The sequence below is a fragment of the Anabas testudineus genome, chromosome 4, assembly GCF_900324465.2.
Source record: "Anabas testudineus chromosome 4, fAnaTes1.2, whole genome shotgun sequence".
Classification (NCBI taxonomy): Eukaryota; Metazoa; Chordata; class Actinopteri; order Anabantiformes; family Anabantidae; genus Anabas; species Anabas testudineus.
Genome location: NC_046613.1, coordinates 10,609,740 through 10,633,021, shown reverse-complemented (window position 1 = coordinate 10,633,021; position 23,282 = coordinate 10,609,740). Strand labels below are relative to the sequence as shown.

At 41.5% G+C, this 23,282-nt stretch overlaps 1 protein-coding gene across 2 annotated transcripts in view; it reads right to left on the bottom strand.

Moving 5' to 3' along the window:
• Window positions 1–23,282, bottom strand: part of sema6bb (sema domain, transmembrane domain (TM), and cytoplasmic domain, (semaphorin) 6Bb) — a 111,123-nt gene that overhangs the window by 47,008 nt on the left and 40,833 nt on the right. For both annotated transcript variants that reach the window (XM_026346058.1, XM_026346060.1), the window contains exons 2-5: window positions 11,462–11,589; window positions 9,902–10,016; window positions 5,016–5,076; window positions 4,808–4,870 (exon numbers count right to left, since the gene is read on the bottom strand). In XM_026346058.1, the coding sequence (XP_026201843.1) occupies window positions 4,808–4,870; window positions 5,016–5,076; window positions 9,902–10,016; window positions 11,462–11,570 (348 nt within the window). In that variant the 5' untranslated portion in view covers window positions 11,571–11,589. The remainder of the gene's footprint in view (window positions 1–4,807; window positions 4,871–5,015; window positions 5,077–9,901; window positions 10,017–11,461; window positions 11,590–23,282) is intronic.

Below are 23,282 nucleotides of genomic sequence, written 5' to 3'. Positions count from 1 at the left end.
TGTGTGTCTGTGATAACGTTTGCATATGTGAATGCATATGCATTTATATAAAATAGACACTACACAGGCAGAAGATTTTAAATCAGTGACTCGCTCTTCAGGCAAAAGCTAGTTCTACACTGCAGATGTTGCCAGAGCAAGCACTTTCCACTGCCTTTGTAATTTTCAGCACACACACACCTTCCTCAGACACAAAAACATGCATATGCAAAAGCATTTATACACATCTCTGTTTGTGTGATATCACACACGTCTTGATTGACAACAAGTTCTCTGTTGCTACAACATGTCTGCTCCAAACAACCTGCAGCAGTCAGACACCATTAAGTCTGAGGTGGCTCCACCTCCTGCATCTGCTTTTCATCTATTATCTGGAACCCAACCTTTAGACTGAAACGATAAACAACCTTTTCATTTGGTCTAAGCCTGAGGTCAGTGTTTGTTTTAATGATGAGGCTTTATCCAAAACCCACATTAACATGCAGTTTTACCTCTGGCTACAATCAGCATTCCTGTCTTTGGACTAACCAAAATACAAAACAGGTTCATATGTCGTAAAAGCTACTGCTCATTTTCCTGCCTTATGAGCGACCACCACATTTTTTATACTAATATAAAAAGTTATCATCATGACCTGATTTAGTAAGGTTCTCACAATGGGAGCCATCTAAGGCAGTACATTAGGGGGTTGTATTTAGCAAGCTGCTCCTCTAAATCTCCAAAGTTTCCATTACATGCCTGGCTGGTCCCCTGATGTTAGCGACCAGCGAGAAGAGAGCATTGCTCTGCCAAGAGCTGCCATTGAGCCAGAAGTCTCCCACACACACGTATACACAATACACACTCACACAAAGGTCTGGCTAGTGCTCTCCTCAACTCATTAACAACAGGCCTGTGATTTCCAGAAAAATCTCTGACACACAGATCTAACTGGAAACAGAGTGACTCTGTATGACAGGCAGAAAGTGTGTATGTTTATGTGCATGTGGGTGGAGGATAAATTAACAGCGGTACCAAATTAGCAGCAATGTGCTGTTCTGAGCGCCGCGGTCTTACTCAGCATGTTAAAGCTAATCCGCATCCCTCTGCAACCCTTCTTCTCTGTTTGATGGTAATTCTGACTGAACACACCACAGGCCACAAACAAACATCAGCCACCAGAGGGAGGGAGATAAAGTGAACGATAAGAGGAAAATATAAAGAGCCAGAGAGAGAGAGAGAGAGACGCAGAGAGGGACAGTGAAGGGGGGGAGCGACAGAATCATAGAAAACTAGAAGAGTTTTCCAGGCCACTCGGGCATGCAGCAGGACCTACAGATTGAAGGGTCAGCTGAGCTCCATGCTGTGATGGAAACATATACACACGCACACTATTCAGTCCTTGAACGCAGCACTTAACCCTGAGTCACCGTGGACAACTGACTGTGTGACAAGCTGCTGGGGAAAAAGGTGATTATGAATCAATACTGAAATTAGCAGACCAAAAGTAATAAAGGAAATACTACACAACCATCTGGAGGGTTGACAGAAAAATTATGTTCTACACCAGAAATTGCACTAATAATAAGTGCACAGAGCCTTTGTTTCTCCACACAACAACCTTGGCCTTTCAATTTGATTTTGTTGACGGTTTTGAAAAAATGCTTTGGAGAATTAAAAAAATTGAAAAATAATAATCTTGTCAAAAGCTGAAGAAAAGACAGACAGAAACTACTCTACACATGAAGCTTAAGTGAGATTTTTCAAATGACGAGTACAACCTCAACTAATAAAAGTGACTCCATGCCCGTTTTCAAATTGATTAATTTAGATCAATTCAAAAACCAGCTGTGAAACAGAATCTTCTTACGGTCCAACCCAGAAAAGACATTTGGGTTGGACAATTGAAAACCTAGAGGTCCTCCGAGAGGATGATCAGTGCAATATTGATCAAACAATCTCACTAAGTGCTCCTCATAATGATGCCCGGGCGCACGTTAAAAGCCCTCTATATGGAATTGGCCTTATTTGCATGTACATGCCACGCTGCCATGGCTGGCTGTGTTGGCACACAGCCACCTGTGGGGAATGTCTATCCCCCCTATCTCTTGTTCTCTTTTGCTTTCAGAGGAAGAGAAAGGAAAGGAGCGAAAGACGTGGGGGCAATGACAGCGAGATACAATGGAAAGGGCAAACGCAGGAGAGGTGAGGAGACAGCGGAAAGCAAAGGACAAAAGAAAATATGACAGGAATATGCAGAGTGTGTCAGTGAGGCCGACTGTGGCATTCATCAACAACCATTTGGTCAACAGGGGAGAAGAAAAAAAAGCAAAAGAATCGGGATATTGAATTTTCAGCCTAATTAGGGAGAATATTACGTCCTTTGTGATCAACCAAGCAGGAACATTTAATTACAAAACCAATTACGAGGTGGCGAATGTTTCACATGTGACACAACCATCCCCCAAGCAGAACAGGACATTTTCAGGAGGGGACGCAGACGAACGAGAGAGGGGACAGGGAGTGGCTGAGGGGGGGACGCACAGAAAATGACTCCCCGACGAATGTGTTATAGAGGTTTTGTTTTGTTTTAATTGTGTAAATATAAGAAAAAGAAACAAACATAACATATGATTATTTAAACACAGGAGCAATCTCCTAGGCTCCTGTGTTAGTATGAAAGAACCTGCACGATGTGTGTATGTGTAGTTTTTCTGATGCTACGTTTTTAACTTTAAAAGTTAAAGGAGTCCTGTGGTGTCTTTAATAATTTGCACTATGGAGAAATGATGTGATGAGTCCCTCCCCATTTATTTGTCTCGATGGACCTTTACTGTAAATGTGCATGCAGGTGCAACCGCCGGCTGATTCACGCCAACGATTTCATACTGTTCCACTGATGGACAGAGAGCTGTAATGTGCCAAGAAAAGTCTGCACTAACAAAGGCAGGGAAGAAAACGACCACAAGCTAGTAAACCTGCAAGTAACAAAGAAGAAGATATGTATGAGTATGAATGTTTTATGAGAAAGGACATAACATTTTTTTGGTGAGAAACAATGAATGTAAACACAGGGCACCTTATCAGAGACATGTTAATTCAGCTCCAGGGTTATTTGTGAGGTTGCTATTTGGAATGAAAAAAAAAATCCAAACGTTTTGTCTCATATTAACAGTAAATATAAAAAAAAAAAAAAACACACTGACCATACCGACTTAAGAATATCTTACTTGACTTTTAGAAACCCATTTGGGTTATACTCCAGCGGGTGTGTGCTTCTGTGTGTGACTCGGTGCAATTGTGTATACATGCGTATGCACACACAAGCACATCCATTCATAAGCGTCTGAGCCCAGAGAGCTGACTGAGAGGACCTGGCACTGTTCTTATCTTCCTCACATTGCCGTGTGACTCACAGCATTACCAGGCAGCACAGTCATTAGGGGCAAGAAGACCTTTCATATCTCAGTCAGCCCCACAGCTCTGCTCAGGGCCGGCCAATAGGGACCCTCACACTCCCCCTCTCCTCCCCTCTTCCTCTCCTCTCCTCTCCTCTTCCTCTCCTCTCCTCTCCTCTCCTCTCCTCTCTTTGTCTACACCCCTTCTCTCACGCCCCCCCCCCCTCCTTTTCTCTTATCCTGGCTTTTTGTCTCTGTCCCTCTATTCTCCGTTGTGTTTCTGTCTGGCACTGTCTCACACAGATTTAATGTCAGGTATTCTCTCAGTGTGTTAAATAAGTCATTTTTTTCTCTGCCTGGAGGGGACAGTTTCCCCCACCAACCATCGCTGCTCAACACCCACACACACACACACACTGAATATGTGCTGTTTGTGTGCAGCAGACAGCAGCTAGGGATGGATGTGTGTTGCAGATATAAGAGGTATTCAGGCGTGGGCTGCTGGTGGCTGCCGGGACGTTTCACCCCATCTCTTCCTCACTGCTTCAGTTTCCTGACGCCCACCTGTATTTTCCGAGGGCACAAACCAAATTCCTAACTGATGATGGTGGAACAATTGGTGTACAGGTGGGAGTGGCTCTGTCTTCTGATGATGATGATTAGATGAGCAGGGACAATGGGGTAATACATGCTCATAACGCCCCACAACCTTCTTGAGGTTGTGTTAGCAGGCATGATCGACAGATGACTGGCACCATGAAAATTAATCTATCTGCCACTGAACCTTCAAACTGAAAAGGCAGAAATAGAGAGCATGTGCCATAATACGGCGGATCAAGGTCTCTCTGTGTGTGTGTGTGTGTGTGTGTGTGTGTGTGTGTGTGTGTGTGTGTAAAACATGCCGTCATGATTTCATCCTATTAAATTCTTTCTTCATTCAGTACATTTCATCCTCTGCCAGTCTGCACAATATGAAGTCTGCAAAAACTTATATCTGTCCTTGGTCATTTGTCTTAAATCTTTAAGAGGTTCACTCAGACTATGTTTCCACAGTGGATCCAACATTTGTTGCATTTTAGACTGCAGCTGTTCTTTATTCACAGCAACTGATGCAATGAGATGAGAAACAACTCTGGGGTCTTCTCAATCAATAAACATTTAAAGTTTTGGTGCTTCAAATACTTTTAAACTCTGTTTTTTCAGGTTCATTTTCATATTATTGATTTAAGTATGTCATTGTTATTATCATTATTTATCTGGTGCTTACCCATTTTTTAAAATCTCTTTAATCAAACATTTTAGATTTTAACAATGCTCCATATAAAATACTTTTCTGTCACTTTAGCAAAGGTGAGATTTAAACTGTTGTAAACTCCATACAAGAAAGACAGAGTGTGTGTGTTAGAATCAAACAATCCGTGTAGTCTCACCTCGTGTTTACCCTTCATCCTGCAGATCCTGATGTCATTCTTGTTTGACTCCCATGTTCTCTTCTATATAATAACACACACATGCACACTGATGGTTAGCTACGTTTGCATTTCTCTCCAACACACAAGAAGATTTTGCAGCCTGATGATAAGTAACACATCCTGGAAGTTGTAATAGCTATGTAGGTCTCGTCTAGAAGGTGCTCACCTTACTGTAGAACATCTCGTCTCCAGCAATGATGTCCAACTCCACACGATAAAGGTCATCTCTGGGAAGGAAGAGAGAGAGAGAGAGAGAGAGTGGCAACACAGCACTATCCAAAGCTCAGAGCGAGGCAAGACACAGCACCGAGCAAACCAGGACCACTGGTTACAGTGCATAAATACATGTTCTTGTTAGCTGAGGACAGTGCAGGTCAATGTATATTTTTTTTGGATGAAATCCAGGCCACAAACTCTGAGCATCACCACTTCCATTATAGAGTGTATCCATGAGGTTTTGCTAATAAATAATTCTCCTGTACCAAGTATACTTTCTGTATAATCTTCCAGTGTCTGCAGCTATGTAATGCACACAATTCCCCCGTCGCCTTTTGCCTCTGCTCATTAAACTTGACTTCCTGCATAAAATTTGCTGCTGGGCCCCCGACTTTGGCTTATCAGTCTTATTCAAAAGCCTGAAATTGAATTAATGGATGATTTAATCAAGTTGTTATACTGATGTTTGCACACCCCCTCACGTTGCTTCATCATGGTCCAGAATATAACACCATGCATGTATTCATGATATTCCCAACATTACTTTCTCGCTCTGCTAATCTGCTGATAAATCTGCACTAACCTTGGATGTTCCTGTGAAAATGCAGACTACAGAAAGTTGGACTAGGCAGCTAACAGCTGACGTTTACATATTAATCAAGGCCTTGGTATCTGTTGGGATGGCTCTGAAGCTCGGGCTTCATCTAAGCAAAGGGCCAGGTTCTGAATTGGCTTATCTGTGAGTCTGCCATAGTCGTATTATTGCAGCACTATCTCTCCCATCTCTGATCTGCTCTGCCTCCCATCTGTGCTGCATGTTCTCTTACTCTCTCCTTTGTCTCTGCAAAAGAAAGGGATTATTCTGTGTGCGTCCATGTGTTTGCTCATCTGAGTGTGTATATCTGTGTGTGTTTGTATCTGTTTTATTTTTTTTCTGAAAGAGAGCCACGAGAATGTGTTCTTGACAAGAGTGCAGGTAGGCCATCAGGTTACTTCTCTCCTGAATTATTCATTCTCACTTCCTGTTGGTTCCTGTTAGAAGATTCCCGCTCTTACTCGACCTTGCAGAGCAGGACAGCGGCTGAATAGCGAAGAAGTGCGAAATCACCGAACACTTGCTTAGTGTGTCCCTGCTTAATAGGTCAGAGTTCAAGCCTTCTCCAAACAGTGGAGTGGGCCAAAGTGTGAGGCAAAATCTCAACCGGGCTGCTTCGGCGTTGTCTCAGCATTACCATAATGAATATAGCAACAGGCCTCCTAGTCAAAAGGGCTGGCAGCCAGCACTGTTGCCTCCGATAGTGCAGAGGAGGGGGAATTATTTACACTGCTGCATGTCTTTCTCCCTTTTCTTGTCGGCTCCAGGTCGCGTGAATGATGCAAACCCTGTGGCATGTATGTTTTTTGCTTGTTTATATACGTGTTCGTGGATTTTAAAGTGCACTGCCTGTGACAGAAGGTTAGGACTTAAGGAAAGGACAAATACAGAACCATATAAAAGATTTCATCATTCTTTATGTTGCAGGATGTGCACGGAGCCTTGAAAACACCTTGAGTCATTGGCTAATAATTCACAAATGTGCCTCAACTCACTTATAAGCTTGCCCTAAAACTACAAATCATGTCTCCTGTTTCGCTCCCCTGATCCGGCTTTGTGTATATGTGTGTGTATATGTGTGTGTATATATGTGTGTGTATGTGTGTGTACAATGTGCGCGTGGCCTGAGCTGTTATTCCAAAAAGGCCTCTGACCTTTCTGACTTGACTAATACAAAGTCAACACAGACTCAAGAGAAATTGTAAACATTTCCTAAATTTTTTTAGGTCAGGTCAAGCCCTCTTAAGCCTCTTAAGTTTTCCTATATTTCATTTTTTCTACCCTTCTTCTTGCCAGCTGCAGTCTTGTGGTTTAGTGTGACCGGCGTCAAGTCTTTCTGAGCCTGCAAATTGACCATGCGGGAGAAGCTGCACCACCGGGTGAAACTGAAATAGAAAGATTTGAGCTGGCCACCTAGTTACATGTCTGCTGGCTGATGGAGACTGGGCTGCGGCTGTTTCTGGGTTTCCCATTTCGTTACAACATACTGACTCTAAGCACAAAGCATAATGGTGATTGCAAAACTGAATAGTGGTAGTAAACTACTGCATCCTGCCAGCATTAAGCTAATTAAGAAAGATGTTTTTGTCACAGACCTTCTTCCAGCATTAAAAAAACATCTGTTTACTTGAGCCTAAGGCTGCAAAAAGTCAAATCACAAACTCCAAAGACAACATCTTACATAATTCATTAAATACAGAAGCATAGAACTAGACATAACATTTCAAATATATGCATATTCAGTATGTGGAGTTTATTTATTTTGCTCTTTTTGTTGTTCTCAATCTCTTCTCCCCGGCTTCCTATGTACCAGATTCATAAGTTGCTCTAGATAAATGCATATGGTAAAAAGCTCAATGTAAATGTAATTTATTAGTGGTGATGTTTTGAGTTATATGTGTAGACAAAATAGCTGAGACTACAGGTTTCAACTTCTCAAATGTGGGTGTTAAACTGTTAGAAAGCAGAATTATTTAAGGAGTAACCTCTGTTTGCTGACACTGAATAGCTCAAACTATTCATGAATTAAACAAGAACATAATCAGAAGACAAGCTCATAATGGGCATAATCAATAGTTTCCAAAATTTAAAGGAGCAGCTTTCCGAAAAGTTGATTAAAAAGTAATTAGAATATGCCACTGTGTGACCTTTCTATCATCATCACCATCATTTCATTGAGTATATGTAGTAATTTATTGTTCTCCAATTGCCAAAACTGTTTCCTATGAAGATTAGTGTTTTGTAGTACCCATATATCCACATGTCCATGCGGGTGTCTTCACCCCTGTGTCTGCGACTCTACCCACACACTTATCTTTGCCTGCATGCTAAACCTTCTCTCCCAGCCTCACTACAGCTGAGCGACCTGGCGGCTTTACATCCCAGGCTCCGTGGTCTTTGCCACAAATGTTGATCTCCACGTACGTCTGCCATCTGACCTGGTTGTGACCGCTGTTTGACCTCTGAGGTCAGTGTCTGTGGGCCAATAAACCTCCAACCTGGCAGCAAAGCAGGACACTTTCTCTAATGCAAAATGTAAAACATAAAAAAAGGTTCGGTTGTGTTCCTTTGGCCACGATGTCAAAAGGTAACCACTCTCTGATTGGTCTATATTTGTGCGGATTAGCTCTTCGGATCTCACTGAGGGCTGAAGACCACAGGATCCACAGCTGCACATCTTGACAGCAGTGAAATGGGGCTTAACACAGCAAGGCGCTTACTCCACCTGCCACCAGCCAAATACATAGTTTACTTTCATTTAGCAAGGATTGGAAGAGGACAGAGAGAGGTAGCTGCTCTCAGCAGGTGCTTGGGGCATGGATTTAGCAGCGCTTGCAGTCTGAGGAGCAGCTATGCTAATGGTGACAGGATTTGGGGATGAGTGAGGCGTCTTATCAGGCGATGCACTCTGTAGGAGCTTTTGGCAGTCATACCTGCCACCACAGGTGCTTATTTATATATTACACATTTTAAAACGCTGCCTTCCTGCTGGGCTGGCTTCAGCTCACACATGCCTTTGTACACTGATGTTTTTTTTTATTTTTACTCCAAACTGAAAACATGAATCCATAAACGCTATTAGCCACTTAACCAGAAATATAGGAACAACCTCTTAAAACTCTCTTTCTCTGTGTCTCTCTTGTTGTCATCAACACACCTCGCCTCGCTCTCCTTTCTCTCCGTCCGTCTCGCATTTCATTATCATCCGGCAAGCTGAGACATTCGTATCAGTTTACCTTTACTATTCATTAAACATTTCTGTAGCTGTAAATCCGAATGAATGTTTTTTTAACCGCCGCACGACTCGGGTAATATTTTAAAGCAGACGTTCAGACTACAGTAGCAGTAGTGTGCAGTTTTATTATCAGACATCGTGTGTGTGTGTGTGTGTGTGCTTATAGACCCCCTCAGTGCAGACAGAATGGCTGGAACCATGTTACATACTTTGATATATTTACTACCATGTCTCAGGAGTTAGGCTGGACCAGCTGGGGGCCAGGGACTGGGTCATTTCCTGGACCACTGTGGCATCTCTTATTGGAAACCACTTCAATCTTCTTTCAGACTGCCACTACAGCCTATAACCAGCAACATATGTGGAAACTGACTGTGCCTCATTTTTAGCATGTTTCGAGCTAAATTAATTTTTGGACGACACAGGCAGTCAATCTCGAGGTCTATGTTTTTTGTTAGCTCAGTCTGTTTCAGGTCGGCTGGCGAATAGCTCCAGGACGCAGCAGATTTAGCTATACAGCGGAAACCTGGTGCAGCTGAGCAGGCTGTCCTCGCCTGGCCCTCCTGACCACCAGAGCTACTGTCTGTCCAGGAACAGCACATTCAACAGACTGACTAACATATGGGGGAAGTCATCATATGGAGAACAGGCTAGAACATATTTTTATATCAGCCTTCAGATGGAGCTACGGTATCAGACTTGTTACAAAGTCAAAAACAATCCGGTCTTTGCAAAAATCATTTCACCAAAAGACACTTAAGACTAGTTATTAATAATTTTCTAACACCGTCGTAAAAAAACTACCACAACTGACCTCTAAATTTAACACAGCATGTTGGTAGCAGAAGTGATTCAGCAATAACTAAATCAGAGCATACGTGCTTTGCTGGACACCTTGGAGATACATTTTTAAAAGCATTTTTTATTTCTCCAAATCATATTCTTACATAATGCACAGCCAAAAATGAACATGCCAACAATACATGTGTGCTGGTGTGTGCTGTACCTGGCTCCGATATACAGCGTCCGATTGACTTGGAGAACCCTTTGGATGTGCAGAGGCTCTTGTCTCAGCCATGTTCGGTGAGGTCGGCCCAGAAACACCGGGTATCTTCTCACCACTGTCAGTGAATGAAAGACAGCAACACGCCATGACTGATCCCAAAGTGACAACCGTCTTCGACAAAAGTAGTCAACATAAAAGTTGTTGTTTGTTTTGACAGTTTGGCAGGGACAACAGACGCTCAGGTTGATGCGGAGACAAAGATTCAGACCTGCATTTGAAACAGCAGCATATCTCCTACTTTAAGCACACAGAGACGGAGCACAAACAAATAATCTTCTGAGAATGAAAGATGCCTGAACCAGACTGCGTATGTCATTGTTACATTCGCAGGTTTTGTTTTGCAGACTGATTGAGGCTCTTTTTGATGAATTGTTCATTTACATGCTGCTTTTTGTTGACAGGTTTGGCAATACATGTTGTGACAACGGATTCAGATCATTTGAAATGAGAGTCGCAGAGGTAGGTGACATAAAAACATCAAAATGGTAAAACAAAAATGTTCACAGTGCTTCAAAAAAAACAAAAAAAAACAGGGGATTCTCTAAGTTGAGAAAGGGAAAGAAATCAGAGACAAACGTGGTGGAACATGGTTAACTACTTTCTATCCTGTTCAACAGAAGAACAAAGTCAGAGTGGAGAAAACAGCGACATATAGATTACAAGGATTACGGACGAAGATGAGTTTGTCTGTTTGTCTTTGACCTTGAGTGAGGTGAAAGCCTGTCTTTGTCTTTCTGTCTTGGCATTATTAGTTCTTTATTTTTCACCCTATAGTCTTAATTAATCTGGTACATTTTCTTATTGACCTAAATGTTCTGCCTTTTTTCTATCCTGTAATTTCTTTCTATTGTACCTACGTCACTCTCTCCTCTGATCCACTGTGATTCAATCATTTCACTTGTCCTCCACCCTTCTATCTCTGTCCACTTCCACACTTTCCTCCATTTGTCTTGTCTGTCCATTGTTTTGTATTATAAAGTATACCTGCTGTAAACCACAACTGATGAGTCGAATGCAACTGCTCCAGTGTGGCTCTCAGCAGCCTGACAGCCTCTACACTCTTTGGTGGTATTGATACATGGAGAAGGATCTAAACCCAGCTCGGAAACCATCGATCAATAATATTGAACTGTAATCAATCAAGGTTTGACTCGAACTGGAGACTGCCACACTGATATGGAGACTGAAAGTCTGAGTGTGTAAGGAGCTCTGTCTCTTGAGGGTCTGAGTGTTTGTGGGAAAGTCATGAATGCAAGAGTCCCTTCCTACACTCTGCTGCCATTCCTGAGTGCAACCCCAAACCCCCTGACCTGGACACCAGTCAACACCCTTCATGTGAGAGCACGTCTGACCTCCACAGCCTACACCATGACCCTCCCCCTGCCTACTCAACACTCTGCGTGTTAGGGTGAGACCCCACACCTCACACATCGTGACCCGAGCGAAGGCTAAAACAGGGGAGTAGGCGGCTGGAGGGCGAAAAAGTCAGGAGGTCAATACCTTCAGTTGGGATGAAGTTGAGGGGCCCTGGTTCCTCTGGGAATGCGGAGCTGGTCGTCTGGAGGACCCAACACAGCAGGAAGAAGGACGGAGGGGCCACGGTCGCCATAGCAACTGAGCTGTAGAGTCTGCGGAAATAGAAATATGACAGCAAAAAGAAAAATTTAGTGAATGTTTTTGCTAAATGAGAGTGAGTGAAAAGTCAGAAAAACATACTAATAAACCACATATGAAGGTCCAGAGATATTCAGTCACTCAATCACGGACTCAACTGAAGCTTTGTCTTTAGGTTCCCGCACCACCTCTATCTCACAGAGAGGGATTAAGTCATCCTTTGAGGGGGAAGTGTCCAGTTGGCTCTTAATGCAGCCAGATCACTGTGGCGTAACATCACCACATCAAACATCACGCCACCCATGACACACATCTGAAAGAGGCGAGAAAAGAGGCCTACAGACGAGAGCAGGGGTCGACTTCTTGGGCAAGCCGGAAGGCAAGATGTAGGCAGAGAGTGAGCGTAAGGATCAATAACACTCCAGATGTCAAGCGTTACACAGAATATGAAAGAGAGAAAGTGAAGTGGAGTTTACTTAAATTAAATGCTTGCCAGCGACGCAAATCACCTCTCTGTCGGAGGAGCTAAACAGAAAGTATTTTTCATCAGGCAGTGCCAAGGCGCACACAGATCTCAAATGTGATTCATGTTGAAATACAAATGATGCCCAAATTAAGTTACCCTACATGATGCATCTAGAAAATGGCTGAGGCACTTAACCATGTAGGACAGAAGCTCACAGAATCCTGACTGACTGCAATCACAAACCTCAGATCGTTGGCATGATTGGGTCGGCCTCTGTGCTGCTGTAGCACATATGTGGTGGATTTTAATGTGTCTCCAACACTTGCACTTCTATGCAGGTTATCTTGAGCTCTGACTCATCCGTGACAATCTATCTTTTTTTTTTTTCTCCATTCGATCTTGGCAAGAAATTATGTGTCATTGAAATTTCACAAACGCACTGTAATTTACAAAACCCCTTAACTCCACTTTGATCTTGTTGCTATCTTAATGTTGAATGCAACAACGGGTAATTTGCTTTGAAAATCCAGTGGAGAGGCCTTTCATCCTCAGTGCTGCAAACACAAAACATTTTGGCAGCTCTTTCAGCCATGCACAATTGAAAAATGTCAAATTTGAATAACCAAGGTTGGATTTTTTATGCAAAACGATAAGCATTTTACTGTGGTCACAGATGCACATGTGTAAAAGAAACACTTTGCCGAATGTACGGTATCCACCCCTCCTTTCTGTGTCAGCCTGAGCTACATTGAACTACATTTTTTTTGATTAATTCATATAGTAAATATAATAAAACTTGACGTATGATGAAATCAAATCAATGTGATAAACGCTCATTAAAATGTGTGGATCTATGTGGAAACATTACACCCATATGTGATTTTTTTTAAACTAATCCTCATTAATCTGCTGCTATAACAGCTTTCACTCCGGTGAGGGAACCTAGCTGCAGGGATTTGTTCCCATTCAGCCACAAGATCATGAGTTTGGGCACAGATATCAAATGTTTCAGCTCACACAGAAAGTGTCAGATGGGTTTGAGCTCAGGGCTTTAGGGAAGACAGTGAAGCCAAACTGAGTAAGTCACTTTTAGCCTTCATCTAATTATTTGACACCGATACTGAAGAGGTGGGCAGGAAACATTGGGAGAATCATGTTATACTATATGTTTGTTTGTTTGTTTGTTACATGCTACAACAAAACCAACAATTGGGGAAACTGACACTTTAGTGGATTGTAATGAACATTGTTACACAAAGAGCCATTAAGTCAAGCTATTTCCTCATTAATGTAAGTGACACACCAACATCCATCTAAAGTTAAATAACATTAATCACCATGAATTATTGGTCATGCTTATGCAAATATCACTAATGAGGATAAACATCTGAGTGTACTGAACCAAGCAAGACTGTTGGTGGTTTACTTGCAAGAAGAACTGTTTTCTTCTTTATGAACTTACACAGTCTTGCTTTAATTGCCTAATTTCCCTGAATCGGAAATAAGAGATCTAACTTATGATTAATCACCCCAAACCAAAAGGAAATACCGAAATATTAATGTTGATTAAAATCCAATTAAGTGCAGAAAAAAGTAAAAATGAACAAGTAAAGCCGACTCTCTGATGTACATTATAGTGTATAGTGTTTTTATGGAATCAGTTTCCTTTACAACTAGCTTTCTTTCTCTCTCACATGCTCCCTCTCTCCCCCAAGGGTACAAACAGCCATTGTGTAGCCCATCTCTTTAATGGAGTCCCAGACATAACCTTATCAGGACGCATAATCTTTATGGGGCATTTCTCGAATTCCCTGCTCTGACATCAGACTAAAAGTGGGAGGCATGCTAATTACTCAACACCCACAAGCCAAATTACAGGAGGTGAAGGATAAAGAGTCACAGAGAGAAGAAAGGAGGTCACGGGGTAGAGAGAGAGATGGAGTAAGAGATATGTGAGAAACGGAGAGAGAGAGAAGATGAGAAGTCAGGAAGTCAGTATATCCAATCAGAGATTCTATTGTTTTTGCTATTAATAATGTATGAATAAATGTCAGGCAGTACGCATTCGATTAGTATAATTACACACCCTGGGCTATACAATTTCATGGGACAGCAGAATAAGTAGATACACAAGTATTAAAGTGAGTGCGTATGTCTGCGAATTGTGTGTGTCTGGGCCTGCAAGTGGTTTTGAGCCAAAGCATCTCTGTAATTATGACAAATGGCTGCAGTCGGCTCCATTCACAAGCCTCACTGTGTGGCACAAGCTGTACAGTAGTATGCCATTATCATTGAACGAGGCAAGTCACATTTAGGTTTTGCTTTTTGGAGGAGATACTAAAGCAAAATATGCAACCCCAGGGTGCTATAGCACTTCATGTTTAAAGCTGAAAAGGCAATAAATGTTAGTGAATTCATATTAAAGGTGGCACATTGTGTGGGCGTCATGGACTAACTACTAACTAACTATGGTTTCAGTTCTTTCATTGTGGAGACTCTTGTTTCCAGGGTTGTGGCAAACAAATGCTGTATATATGGTGAGTGACGACAGTGGAGAAAGACATGCAAATGATTGGTCGACTGAAACAGACCGAGCTTTAACACTTCATCCACTCCAACTTTCTTTTATCTTCTGTTGGTAAATAAGGACTCATCAACCCACCGCTATTCTCCTCTTGATTCAACAGAATTGACACCGTCTTGTTCATTTATCAGTCTTCAGCTGCAGATCAGTTTGTGTTTTGGTGCACTTTCTCCAATAAAGTTATTAAGAGGTCATTTAGCTGCTTAAAAGGTGGGCGGAGATTGGGTGTGGAAGATGCTATCTATCTCACAGTGGTGATCATTCTTATGTAGAGTTGATGGTGTCCAGCATCTACACTAATGATCACCACTGTGGCCAACTTAGTTAACAAATCACCAGCACATTGATAATGTGTAGTGTCTTCAACAAAGCCCTATTGAGGAGTGATACTGTTCTGATACAGAAGAGTCAAGTCAGGCTAAACAACAAAGGCCTAAAAGAGAAAATGAAATAGTTGGATGGCGAAGTGAAGAATGCCGGCAATGTGGAATTGGAGGCTGGTTATACAGAGACAGTGACCCTGTGCTGCAAGAGTTTAGATACTTTGCATGCAAATAGAACACCTAATCAAATGAAGTAATATGCTCCGAAATGTTTTTGTCGCTTATTACAGTTGCCATGGCTATCGCTCTCGCCTCTCTCCATTCTCTCTCCGTTTCACCATCTTGTTACATCTCGGTTTCTGTCTTGCTCTCCCTGAGCCCCAGTTTTGTCAGTGCACGTTGTCAATGTGTTTCCTTTACAAAGCGGTGAAGTACTTGTTCTAAAAATCAGTTGAAGTGGTCAAACGAAAACCAAGATTATGCCCTTTATATAGGGAAAACAGTAATGACAATGAGCACCATTAATGGGGACACAGTATTGGTAGTAGGGGTATTTATGATTCAAATATTTCAAAGTGGTTGTCAAGTATTTTGCAGAAGTGTTGCTACTGGTAGAACACAGTACTCAAGCTATGGTTTGATATAATCCGTTTTCACATTGGTTGCCCAGCTTCAAAAGCTCACAAGGAGAACGAGAATGAACACAATCACGGTCCATTTCCACTCAAATCCATTTATCATCATTTTACAAGGGAAATTATATTTTTCTGTGCACCATTTTTTTCTCTTCCTGTTTCTTATATAATTTGCAGGTATTGCATAGCTACACTAGTCAACGATTACACATCTACCTATGTGTCTGCTTCTCAGCCCACATGTTTACTGTTTAGGTTCACATTTAATGCTCTCATGACCCTAATTTCTATCTAAAATAGATAGTTTTCAGTGCTATGCAAAGTTCTGATGGACAAACTGTAGGCTACACAACATGCACCACACACCACATGGTAGACAGAAGACATTAGTGTAGTAGTGAGTGTACATTTTGCAGATTATAAAAAAAATACCATTTGTTATAATGGAGCAGAAAAACTAAGGTGTAAAACGAATTACTATTGGACTTAATATTTTAAGATTAAAAGATAGTTGAAGATTAAGTAATGCTACCAGACTCTTCTTTTAATTCAATTCAATTCACAGTTTACAATAATGCTCTGTAAAAACAGATAATACTGGAAGGGGGCCAACAACAACCAGAGAAATGTCAAGCTCTAACAACCTTTGTTATTGTAGAGGCGAAACACTAAAAGTACCAAAAGACTTTGAGCCTCCTTAAAACACCTTTTAAGATGCTTTAATGTTTAAAGAAATATGCCTTTGCCACAGGCACAGGGGTGAGCACCACTTGTCCCGCTTTTATTTTTTCAGATAACCAAGATGGCCTTCAGAGCTGAGTACACAAGACTGTAGAGGAAAGATATAAAGTACAGTAAGCATTGTGGGGATTTTATGATTGTTCTATTTACGTTATGCAGATAAAGATGCTCTATAGATTTACCAGAGACTGATCTAATTGTTATTTTAGTGAGATAGGAGAGGCTGCTTTATGGAGTATATAGAATCAATGACAAGTGATAGCCTAGTGGGATCTCCTTCAATCCCTCAAATGTGAGAAGGGACGAGAATAAAGAATAAGATGTGAGATGGATAGCTGAAAGGCAGGATTCAAAGCAAAGATGGAAATGAACACAGCAGGCTATAAAAACTGAAGTGAGAGAGTGTGGAGAAGACAACGGCAGGACAAAGAAAAAATGCACTATAGGGAATGATGAAGAAAAACAGAGGTAGAAGAGGGACAAGTAAGGCATTCAAACAAAGAGGGGGAGTCTCACCGGATATATAGAGAGTGAAGCCAAAGAATGTCCGGAATGAAGGAGGCAGAAAGACAGAGACACAGAGAGAGGGAGAGCACAGAGCACAGCCAGGTCTCCACACTGAGCCAAGAGTGGGAAGGACCTTCTGGCTCAGTACTAGCCTAGTTTGCAACTTATCTAAAAGATGTCATTTTCTGTGTGTGGGAAAGTGGAGTCCCTCAGAGGTCAATTCTCGGTCCATTGCAGTTCAGCTTTCACATGTTGTCTCTAGGCCACATGATGTGGAAACACAGCCTTAATTGCCATAATTATGCTGATGAGACACTGTTATACAGTATCTATCCTTGTGCAAAGGAAACCTTATACTTTTGAAGATGCTGGCTGAGTACATCAAAGACATAATTAGCTGGATGTGCCACAACGTCCTGCAACTCAGCAAAGGCAAAACCAAAATTCCTATTATTGGCAGAAAACATAATCTCATTAGCCTCTCCCTGGAAGTACCACAAAGGTCATAAAGCTTTGTGCTATTGTTGATTATGATCTTATGTCCTCGAGTTACAGTTCCATGCAAAACAACAACCTAAAATTAAAGTGAAATGTTTCTTTATAGACACAGTAAAATGTGCTCGCACTTATTTTGCGTAGGTTCAACATTATCTCCAGATAAGAGTGGCCAATATTCAAAAGCTAGAGTTATATTCAATGCCAACTCAAACACTTTGTTAAGGTCAGGAAAGTGTCATAATTATGGTTAATAAAAATGTCTTAATTGCAGATCTGTGAAAAGATTCTGTGAAAAAGACGCTCTGCTACAAGCAAATTCATTTCTGACCACTACTCCTTACTCTCTGCCTTACAAAACAAAAAGTACAAAACTACAAAAACGATACATTAATTGTGACATTAGAAATGAATGTTACCACTGGACATAGATATTGAGGTTAACCAACATGGTCATGTCACATGTTTTAAGACTGGTGGAGTATACAGCAACATAAATTCAAAAGGCCGTTGCAGAGTCCTGGCAGATCACATCACACTTTGATGTCAGATCTCTGCCAGTTTCCAGTTAGTTTCAGAGTTTACCCAAACTTTTACTTCTTGTCCATAAACCTCAAATGGCCCCAAAATTTCTGACCTGCTTATTTCACAGACCTCACATCTTGTTATCAGACCTCACACTATCTGGCGCAGGCCCTCAGAAGTCGACAAAACATATTTTGGTTTTTATAGTCTATCATGCCAGATTGTGTTAGATGTGCTCCAACATTACCAACATTAAAAAGCTTATGAGAACATTTGTTCTCCTCAGTGGTTTTGATTAGTTTAGTTGTAGTGGTTATATGGGAATTGTATCTGAATGTACTTGTTGGTTTGCAGATCTGCTTGAAGAAAAAGGTTCTATTGTTTATGAATAAACTTTGATTTCCACAAAAACACCTTAAATCTGCTCTAATATTGATGCACATATTCATAAGGACATTCTGTATATACTGTGCACACATATGCGCACACAACAAAGTGACAAACACATCTCTTCTGGGCATTGTGCCTTCACTTAAGCAAAACCACAGCTTTCCCCCTCTGTCGCTCTCAGGCCGAGTGTAAAAACAAGTAGGAATTCCCTCAGCTACTGCAGAAAAAAGCACACATGATTTCTTCCCTTTGCTTGGGACTCGAGTGACCCAGGGTCTGTTTACTAGATATTTGCATCGCCATGAAATCCCAGAGCCTCAACAACACATACATTTAAAGAGAGAGAGAGAGCACAAGAGAGAGCAAAAGAGAAAAGGGGAGTGCACAGTAAATGAAAAATGAAGAGTGACCTTTATGCACTGAACACTGATTTTCCCATGAACAGAGAAACAACGTGGATTTATGTAGTGGCAAGTATATGCAGCATGTGCAATAGGTCAAACATTTCTATAACACTTTTCTTTTATCAGAATCAGACGAGGGAAACATGTCTGCTGTCTCTGTTACCTGACAGCGGGGCAGCTACATCAGTTAGTACAGTATCATTTTTACACAGCACCATGTGCCTAATGGATCTATAATTTCTAGGGATTTAAAGGTTGGTGCTAGTCTAAGACAATCTTTGACTCTTTCTCTCTGCAGTGGATGTGCTCCCATTACCAGGCTAGAGGTAGCCCAACTAAAGAACGTTGAATGACAGAACAGTAATATAATACCTGTAATAGCTTCGTGTTGATGAATGGATATCTTTTAGTAATACTGGAGTTTTCCTACAGATGTGTCACTGTCATTAACCTTCACAGTCCTCAAAATTTCTGACACCATGAGTCAGAGCTAATATAATTGCAATTTAGAAGGAGGGGAACAAAGACTTTGCAGCATTGTCGCCATGAGTCTGCAGGTTAATTATAGGTCTGCCCTTCAGGACGAAGACTCTCCAAGAGGAAGCACTGAGATAAATCTTTTTTCCTGTATAATGCTTGTCTTTTATTTCTCTAACATACTTTTTGAACAGTTCTGAGTTTGATCTTGGTCATAAAAACATGTGAGACAAGGAGAAACATCATGTCACAGAGCAACAGCGGAGATGGGCTTGACCTTTGACTTCCCACCAGTTTACAACCATCATTACCGGGGCAAGGATCAGGGGCCAAGGCCATAAATCACACTCAGATGATCCATGTAGGAGGAACTCAGTTACAGTGCAGTAAAAATGAAAAGAAAACATACTCTAAGACGCTAAAAGCAACTCTATCCATCACTGGCTGGAGGCTCCATAGAGCCAAGGAAAGGAAAACACACAAAGAGAGTGTCTCTAGCACGGTTATAAATAATACAGAAACCTTTCTAATGGCAATAAGGGGTTCTGCAGAATGGCAGAACTCCTCTTGATGAGATTATTCAGCTGAAAATCCCCTAAGGACATGTATTATCTTGTGTAAATGCACAGGAGTAACTCAGCAGGGCAATATGTTCCCATTCAGAGAGTGTTTGCCCTTCTTGCTTGTGAATCAGGAGCAGGAGAGGTGGATTTATTGTAATGGCAACAAGTTATTGTCTGACAGTTTACAAGCGTCTGGTTAAAGCATCAAGAAAAACAGGAGAACAAGTAAATAAAACTTGAAATAGTTCATTTGTGGAGAGATTTTTTTCCTGATATTTTTAATCCTCTTTTCACTTTTTATTAATAAAAAACAAAGGAAAAACACTGTTGTGTACTTAGAGCTGACCAAGTCATTATTAGTAAGACTAAGATATAATATTACTCTCCTGCTTTGTCACTGATCTTTGACTTGACTCCTATTCCTAAATGTGCTATTATCAAACCAGAAGATATTGGACTTATTTAAACTGGCCGATTAGCTAGTGTAGATGAGATGTTAAGCACTATTACCATATACCAAATTACACAATACAGTTGGATTATTGTGTATTAAGTGTATTGTGTATTATTATATATGTATAAAGTGCACTAAACCTTTTTCTTGTGAAGAGAAGATACTTTCTAGATGTTAGTTAAATATGAAATATTTATGAGGAGATGGTTGATAGTATTGCATAAAGACTGGAAATGTTTAACAGTGACGCTGCAAATCAGTAACATCACCTAAAGCTGAGTAAAATTTACATCTCTTTAGTTTTAATTTGTGCAAAAAGTTTGTGGTTTTACAAAGGGTTGTGTGCTGACCTATTCATTGGTCTGGAGCACTTCATTCTCCAACAAGACAAGACTTACTGCAGTTAAAATCACTGCACTGTGCCAAGAAATAGTCCGGCACCCAACCCGTCCTAAACCAAACAAAGCACAACATATTAATTTGTGAGCTTGAATGGAGATGGAAGGCAGCTTTGATGCTGCTTTGCCTTGTTGTTGTCAGTCTTTACACTAAGTTAAGCCAACCAACTGGTTGATGTTTAGTGAATTATTTAAGAGGCAGGCAGTTGAGCATCCTCATCTAACTCTTGGCAAGAAAGCAAAGAAGTGTGTTTCCCAGAATTTTGAACTACTCCTTAAAATTGCAGCATTGGCAGGTTGCCATGAAGAATAACAGGTGGCCCAAAACAGTGGTCTTTTTTCTTGAACACCACATGAAGTGGTTGAACAAAGCATTTACAAGGTCAGATGGTACAATACATAGATACTTCTGAATAAGGGCAGAGGCAGCGTGAAATTGTCTATCTAAGCGATTCTGGTTTCTAGGAGAAAAGAGTCAACAGGAGCGGTAGATAGTGAGGCAGAAGGAACAGGGAGAACTGTATACATTTGGGGCTTCACAGTGACATCTCTGTATGCTAGTGCTGTTTATCTATTGTACCTTCCCCTTACCATCCCTCCCTGCACAGTGCAAAAAGCTATACCAGATGAAAACATTGCCTGCTTTCTACTGTCATTATCAGCGTATTCCCTACAAAGCAGATGGTGAAATTATTCACTGTGTGCAGAATCCCTATATGAGCCACAAACGGGTGTATATGACATTCAGGAACAATATGTCCTTCCTGATATTTTATTTATAATGGCAAATTTCACAGGAAAATTATCCTGCCAAACATTTCACTTTGAATGCCCCCGTCACACACACAGAATATCTAAAAGCAATTTACTTTTTCTTGACAAAGGCAGGGAGGCACAGTATCTTCTCTTAGTGGAAGGCCAACAGACTGAGGCTGACAATAGCAAAAATAGAAAAGTGTACCTGCAAGTCCCCAGACTTTTGATTTCACACTGACACTCACATCCACATGCAGCTTAGCCATAGCTGTGAATGCTCATTCTCAGTATACTATCAGCATCCCAGACTCAAACATGCATCTCTCTACCCGTCCTTCTTCCTCTCACCCTCTTTTCCCTTTCCTGTTCTATCTTCTGTCACCACAAATCAGCCGCTTGCTCATCCAATTTAGTCAGATAAATTCCACCTGTATCCCTTTCAATACAAGTTCACGCACCACAGTAACTCTTGGATCCCTTTTCTGCATTATGTCTCCTGTTGCTTTGAATGTCAGATCTTATGTGGTATATAGACACACACACACACACACAAGCAGGCTCACTCACTGTGGTGTCAATCGACAGACGTATCCAGCTGTGAACACCACACAAGGCAGATGTGAACAAAGACACATTCCTGCAAGTGTGTTGAGGAGTACACCCAAACCTAAACAAACAAACAGTAAGAAATAAACACACACGCGCCCGCGCATATATATTTATACTGTATACATTCTATCATTGCAATGCAGGCATAACTCCCAGGCTTGGCTGTGTGCAAGTTTGATCCCTCTCTCCGTGTCTGAGAAGCATGTTAATCAGTGAAGGAGGCTGCCAGCTCAGCCATATACGTCTCTATCTTTCTTGCTCTCACTCCCTGTGTCTCCGTCTCTATCTGCATCTATTCTCTCCAATCTGTCTTCGCTCGTGTCAAACCCTGTATCTCCACCTCTACCTCATAGTATTTATCTCACATTCCTCTCCTTCTCCTCCTGTTCTTGCTCGCGCTCTCATCCCAACACAACAAATCATGTCTTTCTTTTTGCTCCTACATTTTAATGCATCTCTCCCCCCCCCCGCCGGGTTAGACTGATGGGATTAAAGAGACTAAAGGCTGGATGGTTTATTTAGAAGGCCCCAGTGAAGATATCTCACTTATACCCACCAGCCTGACATTTTATTGCCCTTTTCTTTCCCCTCCTCCTGTCACCCTCCACTCCTCTCCTGCCTCTCTGCTATGAAGCTTTGGGATCTGTTTGTGCCCGTGTTAAAGTGGATTTGGTTATGGTGACTGGAGCAGGGTGGGTGGCTGTGGGATGCTGGATGAGTTTCACAGGAGTTTTAGAGAACAAGCTTTGAAAGCTGAAGGGCAGAGAAAAAGAGGAAGTGAGGATGGCAAAGATGGTAAGAGGAAAGTTGTGCAGAGAGAGAGATATAGCAGTTATATGTTTACACAGACGGTTCCTAAGGAGATTTCTACCCTGGCGCCCAGTCATAATTCATGGGGAGGGGGAATAAAGGGAGGTGGTCATCTCAGTGCAGACAGTGATAACAATGGTGAGACAGACGACAAGTGAGTAGAGTGAAAGGGCGACATGGAGGGTAAATTAGAAAAGTAGGAGTCCATGAAGAAGTGTGGTGAGTGCTCCACTCAATAGCTCCACGTGTGTAGGGTGCAGGCACAAAAGAGGCCCATTAGCTTTATTAAACAATGAGGTGAAGCCGAGACACAAATTAAAAGAGATGCTGCTTCATTGACCTGAATGACTCAGGCACACGGTCAAAGGAGAACGTGTTATGGTTGACAGCTTCTTTTCTTTATTTTACCCCATGGCCTTGGCCTCCATCCGTTGTGTTGCACTTAAAAATAAATGCATCGACATGACACACTTCAAAGACAACATCTCAATAGGTTTTACTCTGCTCAGTCACCCCCGTAACATCCATTCCTATTTGCATAAAACAAGCTCAGACTCGAGCCTCCTCATC